This window comes from Epinephelus lanceolatus, chromosome 7 (assembly GCF_041903045.1).
Source record: "Epinephelus lanceolatus isolate andai-2023 chromosome 7, ASM4190304v1, whole genome shotgun sequence".
Taxonomy (NCBI): Eukaryota; Metazoa; Chordata; class Actinopteri; order Perciformes; family Serranidae; genus Epinephelus; species Epinephelus lanceolatus.
The window spans coordinates 43,946,898-43,968,284 of NC_135740.1; the positions used below are offsets into that span (position 1 = coordinate 43,946,898).

Consider the following 21,387-nt stretch of genomic DNA (forward strand, 5'->3'; position numbering starts at 1 on the left):
ACTTATTAATATTGTGTACTAGGCCACATGTGGTATATTTTGAAAGACAAGCCTCTGGGTCACGATTGGCGCCCGGGCCTGTCTTTGGACATGCCTGCCACATCAGGACATCAATTTTTCAAAATCTACTTCCTGTTCAGAGACATTGCCAATTTTTTTATACTTAGCATGTCCTATTAATCCTAAATAACTAGGAGAAATTAAAAATGCATACCAAACAAATGCTCGGATCTCAGATATTTTGAATCTTTGCACATTCTTGTGTAAACCTGTACAGCTCTGACATATATTCTACATATTTTAATCGATTTTTTTATATTTTTTATTGTTGATTTTTAAAAATGTCTTTACGTTTCTTTACTTTTGCAGTACTTTATTCTTACTATGTTTATTGTTATGCTCCAAAACAAGGCAAATTCCTTGTACATGAACACCTACTTAGCAATAAACCTGATTCTGATAAATGATAATGGAACATGAACTGAATCCATCTTATATGTAGTTAAATAAGCTGCAAATTAAAATATATTTAACACTTTTCATTCCTTCCTGTAAGGCACCATCCTTCTACCTATATTATAGTGTTTGTATTCTGCAGCATGTTAAAACGTTCCTGGGTCAAAAAAAAAGTGGATTTGAGTTTGTGAGTTCTCACCTGTTTGGTCATGGAGTCTATCAGCCGAACATAAAGATCCTGTTCTGTCCTGATGCCTGAAACAAAAACACAAAACAGACCCATAAGTCTGCTGAAACAAACACACACACACTGCTGTCATAATTATCTGTGACTCTGAGCAGAATTGACTGCATGATGACACATTTATATCACCAACATACATACATGCATTAGCCTGTTATGCTAATTTTATCTCAGTATGCAAAAGGAAAGAAAGAACGAAAGAAGAGATTCCTAATAATGTTCTGTAAATGAATTCTGTTATTATTTATGTCCCGGTAGTGTATTTATGTTTTCTGTAGCTCTTGTCATCTCGTCCCGGCTACGCTAACACCCCCCTCAGCAAAAACAAACATTAGCGCGGCTCCAGAGCTGTTTATTATTTATAGGCCACGCCGCCTTTAACTGCCGAGCTCCCCCCGCCCCTCCGCCGCCCCCCCGCTGCCTTTTTCCTCAAGGATAACAAGGAATCCTCATTCTCCGACAAATTAAATATCAATCAGGATTGCTTGTCTTTTATTAGCTATGCATCCGAGCGTAAATGTGACACAAACACGACATGGGGTGGAGGAAAGCAAATTGCAGGGAACACCTGTTAGCGGCGGAGTCGCTCTAATTGTATTCGATGCTGTGGGGTTCTTTTTTTTCCCTTCTTCTTGTTTTGCGGGCCGTTTGCTCGCAGCTTCCTGTGCTTTCTAATTGACATGATTCACTCCTCACTCTGCGCTCTGAGTGCTGTGCAGTCTGCAGCCTAAATGGCGGCTATCCGTCCCGGGTTGCAGATGAGGTCAATTACCTCCGTACGATGCTAATCCGACGATGCCGACTCATATTAGAGTGATTTATCCCCCTTTGGAAGAAAACGCTCTTTTATGTCCCACTTTATCTGGTGTTTCTGCAGGGGTCTGAGAGCATTACGGCCGTCCTCCTCCTGCAGCTCTGGACTCGTGCCAGCACAAAGCCGAGCTGTGTGTTTTGAATCAGCAAAAGATCCCTCCACTTTCCCCCCAATGGACAAAACAGAGTTCAGGTTTGGTTGGTTGTCAGATATTCCAGATGTCTGTGTGTGTGTGTGTGTGTGTGTGTGTGTGCGCTGATAATGAAAAACTTTTTCCTGCCTCACAGTCTTAAAAACTGCACAGTTCACTTCCACTATAAGTCTGCTGAGGTGACCTTTAATATAAATTCCTTCTCTACAAATTCTGAGCTCTAATTCATGCAGGAAAGTTCAACTGCAAACCAACACAGACAGTTTCACCTGTGGGAGCGAGAGCAGTCATTACCTCCACTTCATCAATCAATACCGCACACCTGAACAAAGGCTCACCTGACCTACACAACTGCCATTTAAAAAAAGGCGAATTTAGTTTTAATTTCTTGCTGTCAATCAACGTGTGTTACCACCACTGTGAGCAGGTCGTAGGGACGGAAATCCTTCAAAATATATCTTCATATTCAACTAACTTGCTTCAATGACATTACAGTTACTGGCAGCATTTTTGACAAACCAGAAAGTGTGACATCGTTACACCAAACAGAAACCATTTAGCTCTTTATCCTGCAGGCTCACAAAACATTTCAGGACATGTTACACTCAGGTCTGGACAAGCAGATGAACACAGGTGTGCAGATTTGTGTTAACATTTTGTTCCACGCTGACCCTCACAAACACGAAATCGAAGACGCTGTATAAGTATCATTCGCGTTCAGCTTTTGCGAGGCTGGTCACTGCTTCCTTGTGTTTCCGCTGTATTTCACAAATTTCAGATACACCTTAATTAAAACAGTAGAAGTAACTCAGCAGAGTCCAGGTTTAGTTTCAGGGACTCGTCAGGTGGAAACAGGCAACAGTGGAAGCAAAATAGAAACCAACAACAAGTTGGATAAAACATTTGACAGTATATTAATTTCTCATTCTTAATTTCTGAGATTGATTTTCTTGTGTGAGCTCAGTGACATTAAATCACTCTGCAGTGCTGTTTCTCTCTCCAGATAGCCATCCAGAAGGTGACGCTACCTTCAGGAACTTCTTATTTTTCGTGCAGATATTAAACGCAGTGATAGAACCAGCGATTAGGGTTTGGGTTATTCAGGAGTCCTGAATAAAACCATTAAAACGTTAATTAAGTTTAGCTGTCAGGAGCCAGTATTTTAAAGGAAAAACCATCGGTAACACTTAATTTGGACAGTCCTCATACAGATAGTTAATGGAGTATCTGTAACACTTCAACAGCTTATATACTGAGACAACACTTCAATTGTTTTGGTTTTTACAGCCGACATTTAACAGATTATCTACAGAGTAGATGTGACAATTCATGAACATACTCTCAGAATAATTTTAAATTGAACTATTCATAGTTCAAGTTTAACAATGTTATTCTGAGAATCTAAGGGTGGGCTTTGTATGGATTATATTCCATGTATCACAGCTTGTTCCACACGCGATGTATTAAATGACAATGTTACAAACATTGGGTGTCTGGTAGCAGCATTAGACCTGCGTTGGTCGTGTTTCAGTTCCCTCACTCCGTCCCTCTCACAGACACAAAAAGAAAGATTCTCAAACATCACACACACTCCTCCGCCCATCAATACAACGTTCTCCAGAGCGAGAGTGTGTTAGCAAGCAAGGCGTGTGTGTGTTGTTTGTGCAGGGCTCCAGATCACTACGATTTAGTCACATTTTGCGAACATGGAGCACCAATGTGGCTTGCAAATATTAATATATGAGGTGGAGCGGTGTTTGTCTGTTTCCAGCTCACAGTGAATAAACTCATGTTTGAAGGCACAGAGGGGTTTAACTGTCTGCTAACATGTAACTGTTGATGGGAAGCTTCAAGTTTGCAGCAAAAACATCGACACATCCTGCCCGAAACAAGCCAGGCGCTCCAAAATAAAAGCACCATAGTTCCACTTTGACTTGTCTAATTATAACACCACTTTAACTTTATCATGACGGTAGTTCATTTAGTGATTTTGTATTTAAAAGTCTCTAGTAATTTAAAAATATCAAGATATATATTGTGTATCGTGATACAGCTTAAACATATCGTGATATTGTTTTTACAGTAAGTCATATCGTCCGGCCCTACAAGAATATGTGGTAAATTGTCTCATATACTTTATAGATAAACAGCTACAGACAAAGCAACAGTTGAATTGTTGGATCTCAACTAATAAGCTGTTGAAATGTTACTAATAAATATAATTAACTGTGGGTTGAATATCAAGATAAAGTGATGCCAAACTATTGAAATTAATGTTGACAATGAAACCCAAACTTGCCAGATAATTCATCATTTATAGGAGCTCTTTAGCAAGATGTAATGTCTTAATAGTCTGTTTACTTTTACTTATACCTGCAGTACTTTTTAACTTTTTACTTGGTTGCATTTTTACTCTCGTCTTCATCTTGGACAAAGAAGACTCAGGATTTTATTTCAATATCGACCAAGACCACCACTGCGGGGACATTTCTAAATTGCCTTGTGCAAGAAAGGAGCGTTGAATAAAGACAGTTAAACTGATTTCAGCTCCCTAATGTTTGTTTGTATTTGTTTGCTCTGAGAAATCAAAGCAAAATTCTTATATTTAAAATTCACCTCTGCAGTGCCTTTGGAGATTTCCCATGTTACACTTATACATACACACATATGTACAGTATATGACAATAAAAGAGGTAAATGAAAATGGACCCTCATTTGTTTTCTGTGGCTGTTTTTATGTGAAAGTGGGTATTTCAGATCAGTTTGAGGAATATCTGTGGTTTGCATGTTCCATATTTTACTCTAAGTGTGTCATGCAGTGTGGGACTCGCGCTGGTGTGGTCTCGGTCATGACTCAGCGTCGATACACTCTGGTCTCAGTCATGACTTGGTCTCAGATTAGGTGGACGTGACTACAACACTAAATGGCATCATATCTTGAGATGTGAAATATGTCAATGCTTGATTAAAATCTTTTGTGTTTTTTAAGGTAGGTGTGTGTGCACGCTGTTTTTGCAGGGTCTTTTATTTAATCACAGACCCAGCGTTCTCTTTGGGTGCTGCTGGACACCATATTTATGAATATCCTGATAAAGGAAATTCACCATGTTCAACTTACTGTGTTGTTCATTGGGCTTCACAATAAAGTCACATATATTCTCATCCCGTACCCGCACTGCATATACTGCCTATTGTAACTGCTACACATGTTCATATATATGTTTTTAAATCTCTTATCCTATATTTATTCTATATATCACTGTTCATTATGTACATTTAGCTGCACTTTACAGCTTGTTGCACTTCAGGTTAGATGCTAAACTTTGCAGTCTCCGTACTTTTAATCTGTGCGATAACAATAACGTTAAATCCAATATCTCAACAACTACTCACCAAATTTCCAGTAATTCTACAAACTTAACACTGCTTCACTGCTGTGAAACCAGTTAAATCACGTGTGTGTGGTTTGTCATATATCAATATGATATTATGGTGATGTGTTCTGACCGTTGCTGTAGAGGAGCTGTAGCCTGTAGTGGATCCCATTGTTGGTCTTCTCTCCGTTGTACTCCTGTCACACAAACACACAGACACACACTTTACTCACACGAGTTACTGTGATGAAGGTGTGATAAAACATTTACAGTCGTCCAGCAGCAGCAGGCTGTGATGCTGCACTCAGCAGGCAGCTGCAGTCCTCACAGTCAGAGCTGTTCCTGTGAAAGTCAAACATGTGTACATGGACACGCTGCAGTACTGTAAGAACCTCACTATGGTCAAGTATTCTGTGTCTGTAGTTTGAGTATTTGAGGAATGGTAGCACATTTCTGTCAACAAACAGAATACAAGGGATAATAAAAATAGAAATTATGACACATTAGATCAAAGTTTGACTTTTACTGTTTGCCCATAATCTATCTTACTACGACTGACTAACTGATAAAGAGTAAAGATAAATAATAAATTCACTTTTTTTTATTAAAATTATACAAGATAAGTGAACATTATCTCTCACAAAGTATAATATACAAGCTACTATGTCTAAATATAGATTTTTCATTGTTTTGATTATGAGACAAAATCAAAACGATTAATTTTAGTAAAAGAAATCAAACACAAAGTAACATGTTTACATGGTAAATAAAAAATAGACAACAGTAAAGTATCATGTTTAACTTTTAAGTAAAAAATTTAATCTCAAACTCTTTTCTCTGAACATTATCTTCTATTTTTGACTTCAGAAGTCACCTTTTCTTTTCAAAATCACAATTTTGATTCAGTATCTTATCTTTTTTTTGTCATTTTATTTTATTTCATTTTATTTTATTTTATTATTTATATTACTTTGGTGTATTTTTCCCATTTTATTTTGTATATTGTGATTGTCAGATTTTATTTAATTTCACACTTGAAATACTTCTGTTCTTCCTTAAACCATGTAAATTACTCTGTAACGTTTTGAAAAGTGGGGTGTAAATCAATTTGGTTATTATTATAACTTTATTCTATATACTTATATTTTAAACAAGTGGAGAAAAAATGTTTCAGAAATCTTCAACTTGTTTTAAGTATTTTATAAACTCAAGATGTATTTTTCAGTTCAATTTTTCAGCTATTACAGTCACTGTGACCTCTGACCTCTAACCAACAACAAGCAGGTGGTCATGTGATTCACACTTGGCATGAAGACAACAGACATCCCTCTTTCTCTCCTGACTGTCTGCTCTGCATCTCTGTCTTTGTAACACTGAAATAACTGTAATTTTGTTCTGTGCAATGTGTCGTACTCGGTTTCTGTACAGCTACACGTGTTGTCACATGATCTGTTGGGCGACCACCATTGGTTGTATATATAGAGGTGTGTCTCCTTATCTTGCTCATGTCTGATAAAGGGCTGGTGTCCGAAAAGTCACATGTGGTGATACGATTAAAATTTCCGAAAGGAGCAGTTTCTAGCGTGCGGACCTGTTTTGTATTTTTGTACAAGTTAAAGTCCACATTCAAAACTTTACTCAAGTGAAACTACAAAAGTGATTTGCATCAAAATATATCTGAAGTACCAAAAGGTTATGAAGAATAATAAATATTATTGGATTATAATTATTGATGCATTAGGGGCCGTACACATGCCACGTTTTTTGGGCCTTCAAATTCATTGTTTTAAATGTAGACACACATTTGCCAGAGTGACGCAGTGGCGACATGCACGCATTCCCAAGTGCCCATGTTTTAGGGCACGCTGGTTGTGCTTTCAGATAAACCGAGTTCAACTTTCGGAATGCTGCAGCGTGCACCGCATGTCATGTGACAAGGAACAACCAATCAGAGCTGACCGATGTCTTTCCCTTCTTCCGTAAATATCATTCTGATAATTAAATAACAGTTGATCATGTTAGTGCAGGGCTACCTAGAGCTTTATATCTGTCCCACAGACAATAGGCCTACACACTTATAAACAGCTCCTGGAAGAAGATCAGCTCTGCACTCAGGATTTTAGGTAAATAGGCTATGATGCGGTGCTTGCTTAGCAACCTCAGACGCAACCTGCCATCGCGCTCATGAAAAATGGCTCAAAAAAAGGCACAAAAGTCGTGCCAAGCGTCCAACCTCGCGTTTTCCAGGCGGTTAAAGACGCAGCATGTGTACGGCCCTTTAACATGTGCATCACTTTAATGTTCCAGCTGATAAAGGTGAAGCTTTTAATCGCTTCGTGTACTGCTGGGTCATTTAAGCTATAATAATACATCATCAATTAATAGTTGATTATGTTTTGTATTAATTATTTGTAATGTAACTACAACTGTCAGGTGAATGTCATGCGGTAAAAAGTATAATATTTCCCTCTGAGATGTGGAATAGAAGTATAAAGTAGCTTAAAATGGAAATACTTAAGGAACAAGAACCTCAACGAGTCCAGTAGCTGAGTAAATGTCGTTAATTACTTTTCACTACTGAATAACACTTAATACATTAATATGCCACATGTGCATTGAAGGAGTTATTAGTGCCTCTAAGTTATTGTCCTTTTGGTTATATAGTCTCCGTTGAACTTCCTTGATTTTCAGACAGAAGTCTAATTTTATCTTCAGCTCTAAACTTCAGAAGAAGAACTGTGGATTTAGTTTTTCATGTTTCACAGAGATCACTTCAGACAGGAGGAATGATTACAGACCCCATGTGAGAGCTGTGTTAAGATAAGAGCCGAAAATATCTGAGCGTATCCTTTATTCAGCATCTCCTCCTCATGTCTCTTTTAGTTTCTTCTCTCTCTTGACCCCCTCTCACCCCGTCTTCGTTCCTCTCCTTCTTCTTCTTCTCTTTTTATTTTCAGCCTCTATTCCCCTTTAATTTCACTCCTCTCTCCCCCTTTCAGTCTCCGTCAGTCGGCCGCTTGGTGCCAACTGTGCCTGGGAGTGTTGGCTCAGTCCCAGTGTGTGTGTGTGTGTGTGTTGGGGGGGTATCGGGGCGAGAGACTAGAGGTCAAAGCAGAGGTGAGGTGAGTGAGTGGGTGGAGTGGAGAGGAGGATTTTGGTGCCAGCTGGCAGCCGATCAAACACCAAACACTCCTCAACCTGTCTGGATATTATAATTATTATTATTATTATCATTATCATTATTATTATTAGTGTTAATAGTAGTTATAGTAGTAGTATGTGTTTTTATATGGTGTAACTTTAAGTCTGCTGTTGTTCCAGAACCAACGTCATGTTCGTCTGCCTCTTAGTACTGTCTGACTTCCTGTCTGTGTCACTCGGTCCCACGTCCATTGGTTCCTCCTGAAAACGTAAATCTTTATAAACACAAATATATTGTTTCATTTAGGACTTAACTGAGGAAAAAACTGTGATTTTCCTGACTTATATTTATGTTATTCTTTATAAATTTAACTAAAGGCTCTTATTTGTGGTCTACATAATTCCACACAAGATGTCTGGACCATCACCACAAAAATTATTCATGTTTTTATTAAATAAAGCAGCTGGTTGTTGTTAAGATCCTCAGAGAAAAGTCTCAAATTTTCCCAAACTTCCCAAACAGCCAGTTTAGCCAAATGTCAAATGCACGACTAATATAATATAAAGATATTACATTAACTGTAATATTTTGGTTGCCTTAGAAAGTTATGTTCAGCATTTGGTTGAACTAAAAGACACTCTAAGCAGTCGAATATTCAGTTTTTCAGTAAGTATATTTTCTTTTAATGGTGTTGCGCCTGGTTAGCAAATATTAGCATTAGAATAACCACAGTTTACTACAGCTGTAAATGCAATATGCTAACTAAGCTAGCAGCTAGCGTTAAGGTTAGCGCCACCCTTGCATTCAAATATGGTCACTTCTGACTCCAAAGATCCAACGTGGTGATGATCAAAATGTAAGGCTTCAAAGTGGGAGTCCACGAACCAGGAGGTGACATTACAGTGGCTACGTCCATTATTTTATACAGTCTATGTTTAAAACACACACTGTTGTCCAGTCATCATAATAACGGCAAATTGCTGGTTTAATATGACTCTGTTAATCATCTAAGTTAAATTTAAAACCATAACTCTTTAGTTCGGAAAACAATTAAGTGTTATTAAAGTAGAAAAAGGATTTATAAGTTTTAAGATTTTAAAAAAATGTCTTATTATTTCCCTCAAACAGCTGATCACTGCAGTTTTTTTTAAACAATAATGCATTTATTAGGGACTATTTTCACTGGTGGATTGATCCACATTTGTTGCTCTAGTAAGTATTTGTGTCAGCAGGACAGTGTATGTGGGATTGAGTCAAAATAAACTACAGTGTGTGTGTTCACAGTACCAAAGGAACTGGTGTGTAAACTGTAATTTTTCACATTGGGTCGGATACGTCACCTTGTCTTTCTCCACAAAGTCGACGTAGGAAGTCCTCTCGATCTCGACCGGCTGACCCTGTCTGTCGTACAGCGCCAGCACAAAGTGGAAGAAGTTGGACTTCCTCAGGTTGGACGGTGGCTGCTTCTCAAAGTGAGCTCGGGCTAAACCAACACCACTGAAACACACACAGAAACAATATTTCATTATTCTTAAACTTCAGATAATTACACACATAATACACATAAACAACTCCAGGTCGAATCAACATATGCTGATGCTGTATGCTGTATGTATTATTCAGCATCTCTTCTATAACTGCTGACTTTTGACTTTTTCACAACTTTTTATTTTTTTCCTACAGCAGTATCAAAGCTGTAAATGAGTTTTAAGTTACTGTTAATGCAAATGAACTATTTCCTCTGCTGCTGTTTCACATTAAAAGCTCTCTACCAGCAGGTTGCTTTTATTGTGAAACAGTCACAGGAAACAAGACAAAGAGAGAGACAGCAGTGTGCTGTAGATTCCGAACACATTTATTTGTAAATCAGTTGCTAAAGACGACCGAGAGGCCGAGAAAATATGATCCGTCATGACACCAAAAATAATCATGACAGGAACTGAAACATCGTCAGGAAAGATTTTATAACCTGAGAATAAAAAAATTGATGGAAAAGATTTATGTGTAAAGTTGAAATAAAACGCAGGAGGAGGAGCAGCGAGTGGAAAACTACTCAGGTGATAATAGTGAGTGAAACAGGGAGGTAACTGCACTGAATTGATTTATCGTCTGTGTGTGTGTGTGTGTGTGTGTCCTCCACTCTGTAAGCGCGACCTTTTACATAAAAGCTAGAAAAACTGTAGAGACAGAGGCCAAAACCCAGGAGAGACGAGACTCTTCCTCCAGTCAGGGGGGAGCAGGAGGAGGAGGAGGAGGAGGAGGGTGGGGAGTGGGGGGGGGGGGGGGGGGGGGGCATTATGTGTCACCATACATTATATATAAAATGTCTGTGTGGTGCATCGTAACGTCCTTAAAGGGACATTTGGAGGCTGTTTACAACCACAGAGTCCTGAAAAAAGGAAATCTTCATTTGGACAAACAGGTGATTCTTTGACATCACAACCACCTGAAGTAAAAATGGCCGCACTGAGTTCATAAAAACATGGTGTATATCATCTGCTACATGAAAGGAGCAGAGGAGGGTGTGGTTTGAAGAAATTAAAGACATTTCCACCATAAACTGACGCAAAAAAGGCACAAATTGGTGCATAGAATTCATCAGAATGCAGGAAATTAAGTGTCTGACACTTATTGTTCTGTCTTTCTTGCATTTGAGGACACCTGATGATAATTGCGTAGTCAGTTTCTAAAGGGTCCTGATTGTGTTGTGGAAGTTTCAGTTGGTGAAAGATAAAATATGGTGGCACTTCATGGAAATAAACAGTACTTGAAGAGTTCTTTATGATGTAGGTTTATTTAGATTTAACAGATTTCATTTAAGCTGATCAGATATGACAAGACTGATTTTGACTTGTTGGTTTTATATGTGGAGTAGATGTGTTTGCATGTTTTGTTTTGCTTTGTCGTTAACATCGTGGGCCTTTGTTTTATTGCTGTGTTAAGTGTGTAGAACATATCACTGAGAAATCAAAATAAAATTTCATAAAACCAGAAGGGCACTCAGAGAGCACAGACCTCCACCAAAGCCAAAAGCCCCATTATGCGATGTTACACAATGTTAACAAAAGTAAAAATCATTTGTGTATCCACCCCATGACTTGGATCTCCTCCAAAAATATACACATTCTTCCTCAGCCCGTGCTTCACCCTTGGACCAAAACTCATGGAAAACTGGGCCAATAGTTTTTCCGTAATCCTTCTGACAAACAAACCAACAACCGAACCAAAAACAAATTTCCTTGGCGGAGGTAAAAATACAGTGTGGGTACCAACATTTAACTTCTGCCACAATGCAGTGGCTGATAAAACACGTACAAGCTCACATTCCTTCTACGTGACTCTGTAAAGTATTTACCTGCTGGTGAAACAACACACCTACACCATGCTGCCACAAAGCAGTGCAGTGCCCCAAACACATTCAAGCCTGCACCGACCTCTCCAAATTCAAGTCACTCATCAAAACTCATGTTTTCAAAACGGTTTGAAATGTGTAAATAATGTTGTGTGTAATTTACTGTATTCTAAGTTGTGTTCATTTTTAACCAATGTTAGGTGTCTTCGAGTACTATGAAAAGCCCTCTATAAATTAAATGTATGATCATTATCATTGTTATTATTAATTATCATTATTATTATTATTATTATTATGATATAAGTAGTAGTAGTAGTAGTTTGAATGCACAGAGACACAATCACAAACAAGAAAGAGAAATTAGAGAAAGGGATCGTCCGTTCAACTTAAAACTTTTTCATTTTAACATTTGTCTGAAGGTGGAAAGGAGCAGCAAGCGTGCCCGTTTTATGGAAGTTACAGCAGTATTAGTTACATGCTATAATTTTCTTGCGCTTATTTTGACACATATTGCGAATTCAAACAAAACTCATACTAGGCAACCCATGTATGAGCATGGTCAGAGCAAACATGGGACCCCCTAAATGTATCTGCATTTTGTGAGCAACTATCATCCATGAAATATGACGCTTCCCAACTCACTGCATCTGTTAAAAACTCACATTTCCAACTGTTTGAACATATCACGCCACATAATATAAATAATTTAAACACAAACTGAGACACATGCTCTTGTTTTGACAGGATAACAGATGCATTTCTGTCAATCAAAGAATGGTTCAATAAATTATTTGAAAGCATGTAAATAAAAGTAATAAAGGTTGTTTTTATGTTTGGACATGGACATGAGTTGATAACAGGCTGACTGTGTTTTGTCTGTATACAGGTTAAAATAAAAATTGCCAATCCATTAAAAAGTTTAGATGTTTACACTATAAACTCATCATGAATGTAATATAATATATTTTCAGAGGACTGAATAATAACTGAATGCTTCAAAAATCTCCTTTATTTCTGTCCATATCTGGTGGCTGTAATGCCTGCTAATAACTGACAGTCTAAACTCATTTTCATTTTCACATGCACTAACTTGTTACATGAAGTTTACTCAATTATTATGTGTGATTTGGCAGCAAAACCTGAGCTGTGACAAAGACAAATCACCGATGGGGAGGTTTCATACTCCACAGAAATGAAACACAGCAATAAACTGGACTAAAAGCCAGCTGAGTGATTTTATGTGGAGGCTGATAATATTTTTGAATCATCTGAACTGATCCTGGTTCAGTAGCTACCTCGAGATAAGGCACCAAATAAATACCTTTTATTCAAAATAATTATAAGTTACTTATGGGGTTCCCCAAGGCTCCATGTTAAGCCCATCATTGTATGTTTTGTACATAAATTATATATCAACAATTATGCTATATGCAGATGATATACATGTTTTCTGTTCTGATAAGAATTTGAAGGACACTGTGGGAAAAAATTAAAATTCTGAAGACGACATAATTTTAGTAATCATGTAACAAATCTGCAAAGTCTGCTAAAATACGTTTTTACAGAAACTACATATAAATAATGCCAAATCAAAAATGTCAAGGTAAAATGCCCTACTTTATTTCTAAAATTAAGGACATCTTAAATCAGGCACATTGCACACCTTGTACCTTTATTTACTGTGTTCAAGCATGCAGGAGTTCATACAGATAATACTAATTAAACTTCAAAATTAAACAAATCTACTTATCAAGAACCATGAAATCATTTGTTTATTAAAATGGACTTCATTGCCAATTTGATTTAAAAAAGAAAGAAAATATTTTCATCCTTTAATGTGATTATACATGTATTTTTGTTCCTAATGCTGACTCGTTTCATTGATGAGGTCAGATATCATCACACTTTTGATTTAATGTCTTTGTCTCAGAATGTGCTTCAGGATCAGATTTGCAAAACTATAAAAAGGCTCTTAGTTGGTGTGTAAAGAGAAAAACATCAGTGAGTCAATGTCAGCGGCTGATTTTGGGAAAAAGTGAATAAAAATCCTTGTTGATCATGAAATAAAATCAATGTTCCTGCAGGAAGCGACCTCTGCTCTCAGCCCGCATAACCTAAAAGCATCTAAAGGGGAAACACTCAAAACAACAGCTGAATATTTTTACATCAATCTCATTTCCCTGCTCGTTTTGTTTCCTAAAACGCTTTATGATCAATATGATCGCCCGGGCAATGATAAATATTTATTCATGCTCAGGGTTTGTTTTTGGAAGCTTGCCTGCTCTCTCTCAGTCTCTGTGTTTCCCAGCTCAGGGGTGTATTCCCCAGACGGCAGATTAATACAGCCGTGACCTTTCTGCACCTCCATTACCAATGCTTAATGCCTCATTTGTAGGCCAGTTTGTTGGAAGCTAATTCTTCCGACTCGCAGTGTTTGGCCGGGAGGACGATGGCGTCGAGGGTCTGCAGAGAGACTCAGGAGGAAGAGGAGGAGGAGGATGGCAGCTCAGGTGTGAGTCGGTCAGGTTAGAGTCTGTTTTAAAGTAGGCTCGGTGGGAATAAAGCAGCTGAGTGTCAGAAAACAACAACAGTGTTAAAATAAGAAATAACACCGAGAGGAATCACAGCACGGCAGACATCAACACTTTCACTTCCAGATATTTTCAATGACTTCTTGTGAGAAAAAAAACATCCACAAGCATCTGTTTTTATCCATGTTGCTATTTTGATACTACCGGTGGTGGAGGAGGAAACATCTTTTTAGTAATGCTGCACTGAAAATACTCATCACAAGTCCAGCATTGAAAATGTAAAACAACACATCATCTGCAAAATGTACTTAAAATATCAAAAGTTAAAGAACTTATTATGCAGAGATATTTCCCATGTGAATGGTATAAGATACTGAATATTATACATTATAATTCTTGTTAAGGTGAAGTAAATCTTAACTATTTTATATTACAGATACATTTACATATACATACATAGTGCTGCAATCACATGACCGATGTGCTAATGAAAGTGAAGTAGGACGTGGTCCCGAGCAGTCTAGTTACGTGGCAGGTTGGGCGATGGATGGATCACAAAACACAGGACTTTCCCCCATGACTTTCACCAGGTATCTCATTTATAAACATTGTGTGGGCACATAACGAGGCCTGAAAGAGGCGTACGCCACTTTCTACAAAAAAGTTGTGATCTATAAAATCGGACTTGATGGGAGAAACTTTGACCCGTGCTTACGAACATTTTGGAGACGAGAAATTGGCGACGCAGATGGTGAGGTGGAAGCCTGATTGTAGAGACTGTTGAATATTTTTTGGCACACAGTATTTTGGCTTTTGTCTGTACATATATTTTTAGTACGGATCCTACACATTGTTCTGAACTTTGAGTCATTTTAAGGTACGTCCTCACCATGTTTCTTTTCCTAAACTTAACCACAGTTACATTACTTGCCTTAACCTAACCTCTGTAACGTTAAATTAATTGCTGTCTTTGCTTTTTTGTTTTTTCTGCTCCAAGAGCAACAGCTGTATTCCATGCTGCTAATACTGCTGCCTTCAGAAACACTTCACCTGATTTCATTCAAGCAATTGTGTATTTTCAGTTTCCACTAATAATCAAACTTATTGTCTGTTTTGTTTTTCTTCATTCATTCATTCATTCATTCTCAACAATGTCTGAAACGAAAATAAATTAGTCGCCTCTTGTAGTGATAAACTTCCAGAGACTGATCAGCTGAATCTGCAGCTTCCCTCGGCTTTAAAGTGAGTTTCAGCTCATTGTTTTTCTGTCTGGCTGCAACTTTCCTGTTCTGGTTCACTGTCATTGCTCTCATAGCCTCGTTTTCAGGATAATAGCTGTGAAAAGCCACTGTAAACTACCTGCTCAGCAGCAAACAGCAGACAGACACCGTTAGACACTAGCTGTTGAACATAGTGGAGCATTTAGCAGCTAAAGAGACAGACATTTCCCTCAGGAGTTGGTGGAGACCAAAAGTAGAGCTTAAAGAGAATATTGGAGTCAAATCCATCAGGTGGACACAAACACAAAGACTAATAAGTATCAATCAAAGCGATAAGTGGATTTAGCCAACTTGTGACAAACAGTGCAGATGCAAGCATCTCACCCACACTGGAGACATTTCTCTGCCACGGAGAGCTCAAAGAACACCAGATCTGATTCAGAGTTCTGGAACCAGGCTACTGTCTCCACATTCACAGCAGCTGTAGACTGAGAAAATTGTAACTTAATTCACCGGGCTGACTACCACAACATTTACTTGTAATGTTACTCTATGCATGAATTGACAACATGAATCCATCAGCACACCTTAAATGTCACTTTAAAGGTACTGTACTGAAAGAGTCTGGTGGAAACGGAGTTATAGAAAGGCTTCACTCATTTTCACAAAAAGGAATTTAAAAAATGGATAAATTAAATTAGATAGATTGTTTGTAGTAGTTAAGACCTCACAAATTAAAATTTAAGGCTATATCATGACTTTTAAGGGCTTTATTGTTGTAACATTGAATGTAAGACATTTTAAGACTTTTCAAGGACCTGTAGACACCCTGGTACTTCTGCTGCTGTGACACATCAAGTCCCATGTGTGAGATCAATAAAGTTTAACTCATCTTATCTCATCTTATGTTTGTGAACTGTAGTGAAGCAACTTGACTTTCTTGCTTAAAGATTAAGACACTGAATTCTAGAAAATTCTTTACACAAGCAGATTTCTATTGAGTTCGGAATATTCCTGCCTTTAAGAATACAAATTAAAATGTTTAAGCGCTATTAGAACTCACATATACACAGAAATGTAGAGCAGTTGTGGTTAAGTGTGTAAAACTTACAGAATGGTCCTTTAATATCAGTATTATAGCACCGCATCCCAAACTTCAGCTTCCTGACAAAAGTACCTTTGATTCAGATTTTTCTCATTTTGATTTTTGATGGAGACAAAGACCTGATACAAATTTAGGTTTTAACTATAAAACAAACTGACTGCAGTGAATTTGGCACCTGTTTCATCCAGCATCAAAAGCATCACTTCCACCACTAAACCACCCATTATCCCAATTACACACAATGCTCTGCAGCGGCCATCCAGACAGCCGATCGCCACGTTGACGAAGCCGCCACCGCCACCGCCGCTCATCCTCTCCTCTCCTCTCTGCTCTGCCTCCACTCAGAAAGCTCGTTAGCATTATTATTATTTCAATTATGCTAATTGCGGCTGCATCCACTCGTCGCAGCGCCTCGTATCCGGCTGTTAGCACTTGGCACAAGGTGTAATAAAAACAGTATCGATGGCACACGGCTCGCTCGAACATGCCCGGAGTGTAAATCACACGCCAGCAGCCAGAGGAAAAAAATAAACACACACACACACTCAGAACAAACACACACACTCAGAACAAACACACACACTCAGAACAAACACAGGGCCGCGGCCGGCGATCTGCACGTTTCCACCACAAAGCCTGAAATTAAAGGTCAGCGGGAGTCGTGTCGAGCACTCTGCAAACAATTACTGAGCAAGACAGCCGGTCCTGTGTGCAGTCAGTTCATATCCACACACACACACACACACACACACACACACACTCGCTGAATAAATTCAGCGCCTGAATATTGCAATAAAACCTGTGAGGTTGATCTTTTCTTGTCTCAGATTAAAAAGGAGGATCAGCCAACAGACAGAGATCCAAGCAAACAATGTCTCCTACTGGTTCTACACCTGCGTAATTAAACTCAAATTGTTTATCCAGATTTTGTTCAAAGCAACATAACTTTATTTTAAACTCAAGTTGAGATCTCAGAGGTTTCAGAGAGATCAAATCTTTCAAGTTGAATATTGGGATAATGGTTATAAAATGGTGCAGAGGACGTGGGGAATGTTTCCGTCTGATGGACTGGTGCAGCCCATAGACTGTAGAAAGAAAGTGGACGTAGCCACTGTGACGTCATCCATTGGTTTGTAGACTCCTGTTTTGAAGTTTGGCAATTTGGTCGTTGCCATTTTGTTTGTTTTGGAGCCAGAGATGACCACATTATGACGAGAGGGTGGAGGTGCGGAGAAGGAAGGGGTGGATCTGACAGAGAACCCAAAGACACCGCCACGCCTTAAAGCACACCCTGCTTTGTTGTTTATTTTACTCTAAATGGGACCATAATTTACTAAATGAACATCATGCTGTATCGAAGAAGACTTGAAACCAGCAATTTGGATCATCAACTCATTAGGAAAATGTTTCCTGAGGTATTAAATCACGTGAGAAGTATTTCCTCAAAGACTTCTATACAATCAGACTTGGTTTTGCAACCAGTGGAGTCGCCTCAAATTGACTTCACTTTTCAGACACGGAGATAACCCCTTGATTCAGACATCTAAAACATTGAGTCTGTGGTTTGATTATTTCATTCAACGTAAACATGAAGCTTCAATGATGGCCAAAATATATGAGATGTTGTTAAAGCCCAGACACACCAAACCGACTTTAAAGAGCTAGCGACAATGAAAGCCCACTGTTGCATGTCTTCACGTCGCCTTGTCTCAGCCAAAAAAGTTGGACAAGAACACACTGCAAAGACTACTGGCGGCATTAATGCGCTAATGTTAGCCAGTTAGCACATTAACAATGTTGAAAGAACAAAGCATATTTACTGTGACAGTGAAACAACACAAACCATCACAAAGAAAATCTTACTTTACATTACAAGTTTGTTTTGATCTCACGCTCTCTTGACTTAAGCTCTTTGTTTACTTTCCTCACTTCCATTTCTCTTCTCTTGCGCTGAGCTGAACTGCCAATCAGAAGGATTTCATTCACCAATGGGCTCCACTGTCGCTGATTCAACATGCTGAATCAGCCAAAAAAAGGCCAAGGGGGGCAACAGTGCAGGACAAACCACACTGACTAGGTCAACACATGCTCACCAACAGCCCACCGATGACCAACAGTCGACCATCGGCTTGGTGTGTCAGGGCTTTTAGGTTTGGTGGAAACATTACAGGCCTAAAACAAATATGATGTGCTTTCTTTGGAGCAGCTCTCTGTTCAGCTTTAGTTTGTTTATCAGTTTAAGAAACAGCAGCAGCATGTGAGCAGCCAGAACTGACCAGAGAACAGTAAACAGACAAGAGCTATAACAACATCCTCTGTAGCACCAACGCTGTCTGAAACAGCAGGACTGTGGGCTGTGGACAAATGTAATGAAGGAGGTAACTCAACTTTACTGATGTAAACACCTGCGAGCCTGTGTTCCTCCATAACTGACCAGACCTGGAAACAATACTGATTTTCCACAGTATAGATACAGCAGTACCAGCTGCACTGTCTGCTTTCAGTTATGGTTAATGTTTACTACAGTCATTCTGCTGCTGTTCTCCGCTACTGGCCAAGACAAGAAAAGTTGTTGTTGTTTACAGTTTCCCTTCAAATATCCAGTAAAACTAAAGAAAAATGATCTCTCATTTCTTTAGTTTGTGAACAAAAACAACAGTAACTCAGAGTGAGATTCAGATTCTGTTACGATATTTATAGTTAAACTAAATAAAATCTACCACAAATTACACATTTAAACAAATGTCCCCTGGGATCTATATATACAAATCAACAGGTGATTTCCTTCTTTTAGTAAAATCCTAAATGATTTTTTTTTTTTTTTCCACCTGGACCTTTATGCTCTGCCATTTCTCAAAACATATTCAAAACTATTTCCAATACCACTGGAAAAAAAATCGACAGTGAGGGTATAAAATTTGAGATTTCGATTAAAAGATAAATATGGGCTATAAGATGATGATGACATCTTTTCTTCTCTTGGTTAGAGGTAGAGAACAGCAGAATAATTGTTGTATACATTAACAATAATTAAAACACGTTTTCATTAATAAAAACTATATTCTTCTTGCAGTCGTGCACAAGTTAAAAACCATCTGAGACTGTCACACACTAAAAAGGCAATAAAGTGCAAGTAAAAAACAAAACTGTGCTACAGAAGCTTATACGCTGTCAGAGCAAATGAGATGAGTGACAAGAAGACAGCAAGGAGTGAGTGAGAGGAGGCAGGGCTATGGGGGAACTGCAGCAATGTGTGTGTTTGTGTGTGTCTACTCGCTGTCAGAGAGAAGCGAGGACAAAGAAGTCGTATCTATACAGCAGAAAATGAGTATTAAAATCAACTGAATATTCAGAATCAACATGTACAAATAAATCATTTGTATCAAAGCCAGAAATTCCAGTATCATGACGACACTACTTGGACTCAAGTCAGATGTCAGTCAGCAAAATGAGGACTTGAGACTTCCTAAATACTGGACAGGTTTTGACAAAATCCTGAATGAGGGAAAAATAAGTAAAACAGTGAACCTGCCCCAGGCCCTGTCTCTGTTGCACTCTGTTTCTGTTTCTGTTGTTTCTGTTCTGACAGAACAGAAACTGAACATGGCACTTCATAAAGGTGTTGGATTTACAAAAGACGGATTAGAACGGTCCATATCTGAGCAGCAGAGGTGGAAATATCCTGACGTGTAGTCCGAAAACACTATATCCTACACTTCCCATCATGCACCTGGATAGTGTCTTTCATTAGAGCCCCCTGCCTGTAAACATGTCTTTCAAACTCCACAGACTGTGTGTTAAACATTTGTAGTCATTTGTAGGCAGTTTTCCACAAAGTGACTTAAAAACAGCTTTTACAGTTCGTACTGCTGCGAGAACGTCACATATTAATTTGAGAAATGCAGTTATTTAAGGGCAGAACCTTCACATGTGCACACATATTTATTTTTGAAGGAACAAAATGAAATATATAGAGGTAAAATTTATGAATTTGTGGAAACAAATCACAGATTTATGGTCACAGACACTTGCTGGGATCCTTGTTAATCTCCCCAGAGATTCATCTTATGTCAGATTAAATACTCTGTCCTTCATCTGTTGATTCGACGTGTAATTACACTAACTGACGCAGCTGATAACCAGCTTTGGTTCTTTGGTTTTCGGTGAGGCCAGAAAGTCCAAGTCTCTGGACGACATCCTAAACATACAGGCTACTCCAGCAGCTTTCAAATAAAACTGTGTGTTAAAAATTGGCCACAAGTCGAACTCTGTTAATCCAACGTGAATGTAAACGTCTTTAAATTAAAGACGACAGTTTTAATTTTGACCTTAAATTCTCTGATTCATGTTAAAACTATCAGAAAGAAAACACTGAAAAATATCCAGATATTTTCAAACCGACTGCTGGACGCTCACTTACATACCTCTCTCTCTCTCTCTCTCTCTCTCTCTCTCTCACACACACACACACACACACACACACACACACACACCATGGCATTAATCAAACAGGAGATGGAGTGTGACCACTGTTTGAGTCTTTAACCAGCGTGGCCTGCCGCCTTTCTCACACACACACACACACACACACCAGCCTAATGAGCCATACAGCATACACACACACACACACACACACACACACACACACACACACAGACATTTACACACACTCACACTCTGGCTGGCTGCCAGGATGTTAATCAAATAAACAGTAGATATTTAAATCTGATTCAATGGGAAGCAAACTCTGAGCAAACACACCCTGACAGGAACACACACACACACACACACACACACACACACACACACACACTCCAGGTTGTAGCTTGACTCTCGCACTGAGCGAATGCATCTCTCATGTGACACAGTTTGAATTTTTCATGGCCAATATCAAACAATATATCAGCAACAATCTATGTCTCCTCCATCTTGGCTCTCTCATAAAACTACAGCCAATGACAGTCGAGCAGGTTTAACCACATCTTCCCTGTTGGTGGA

General features: G+C 38.6%; 1 protein-coding gene across 3 annotated transcripts in view; it reads right to left on the minus strand.

Moving 5' to 3' along the window:
- Positions 1-21,387, minus strand: part of LOC117261049 (transcription factor COE3) — a 201,174-nt gene that overhangs the window by 165,293 nt on the left and 14,494 nt on the right. For all 3 annotated transcript variants that reach the window (XM_033633252.2, XM_033633253.2, XM_033633251.2), the window contains exons 2-4: positions 9,522-9,678; positions 5,173-5,236; positions 656-711 (exon numbers count right to left, since the gene is read on the minus strand). In XM_033633252.2, coding sequence (XP_033489143.1) covers positions 656-711; positions 5,173-5,236; positions 9,522-9,678 — 277 coding nt within the window. The remainder of the gene's footprint in view (positions 1-655; positions 712-5,172; positions 5,237-9,521; positions 9,679-21,387) is intronic.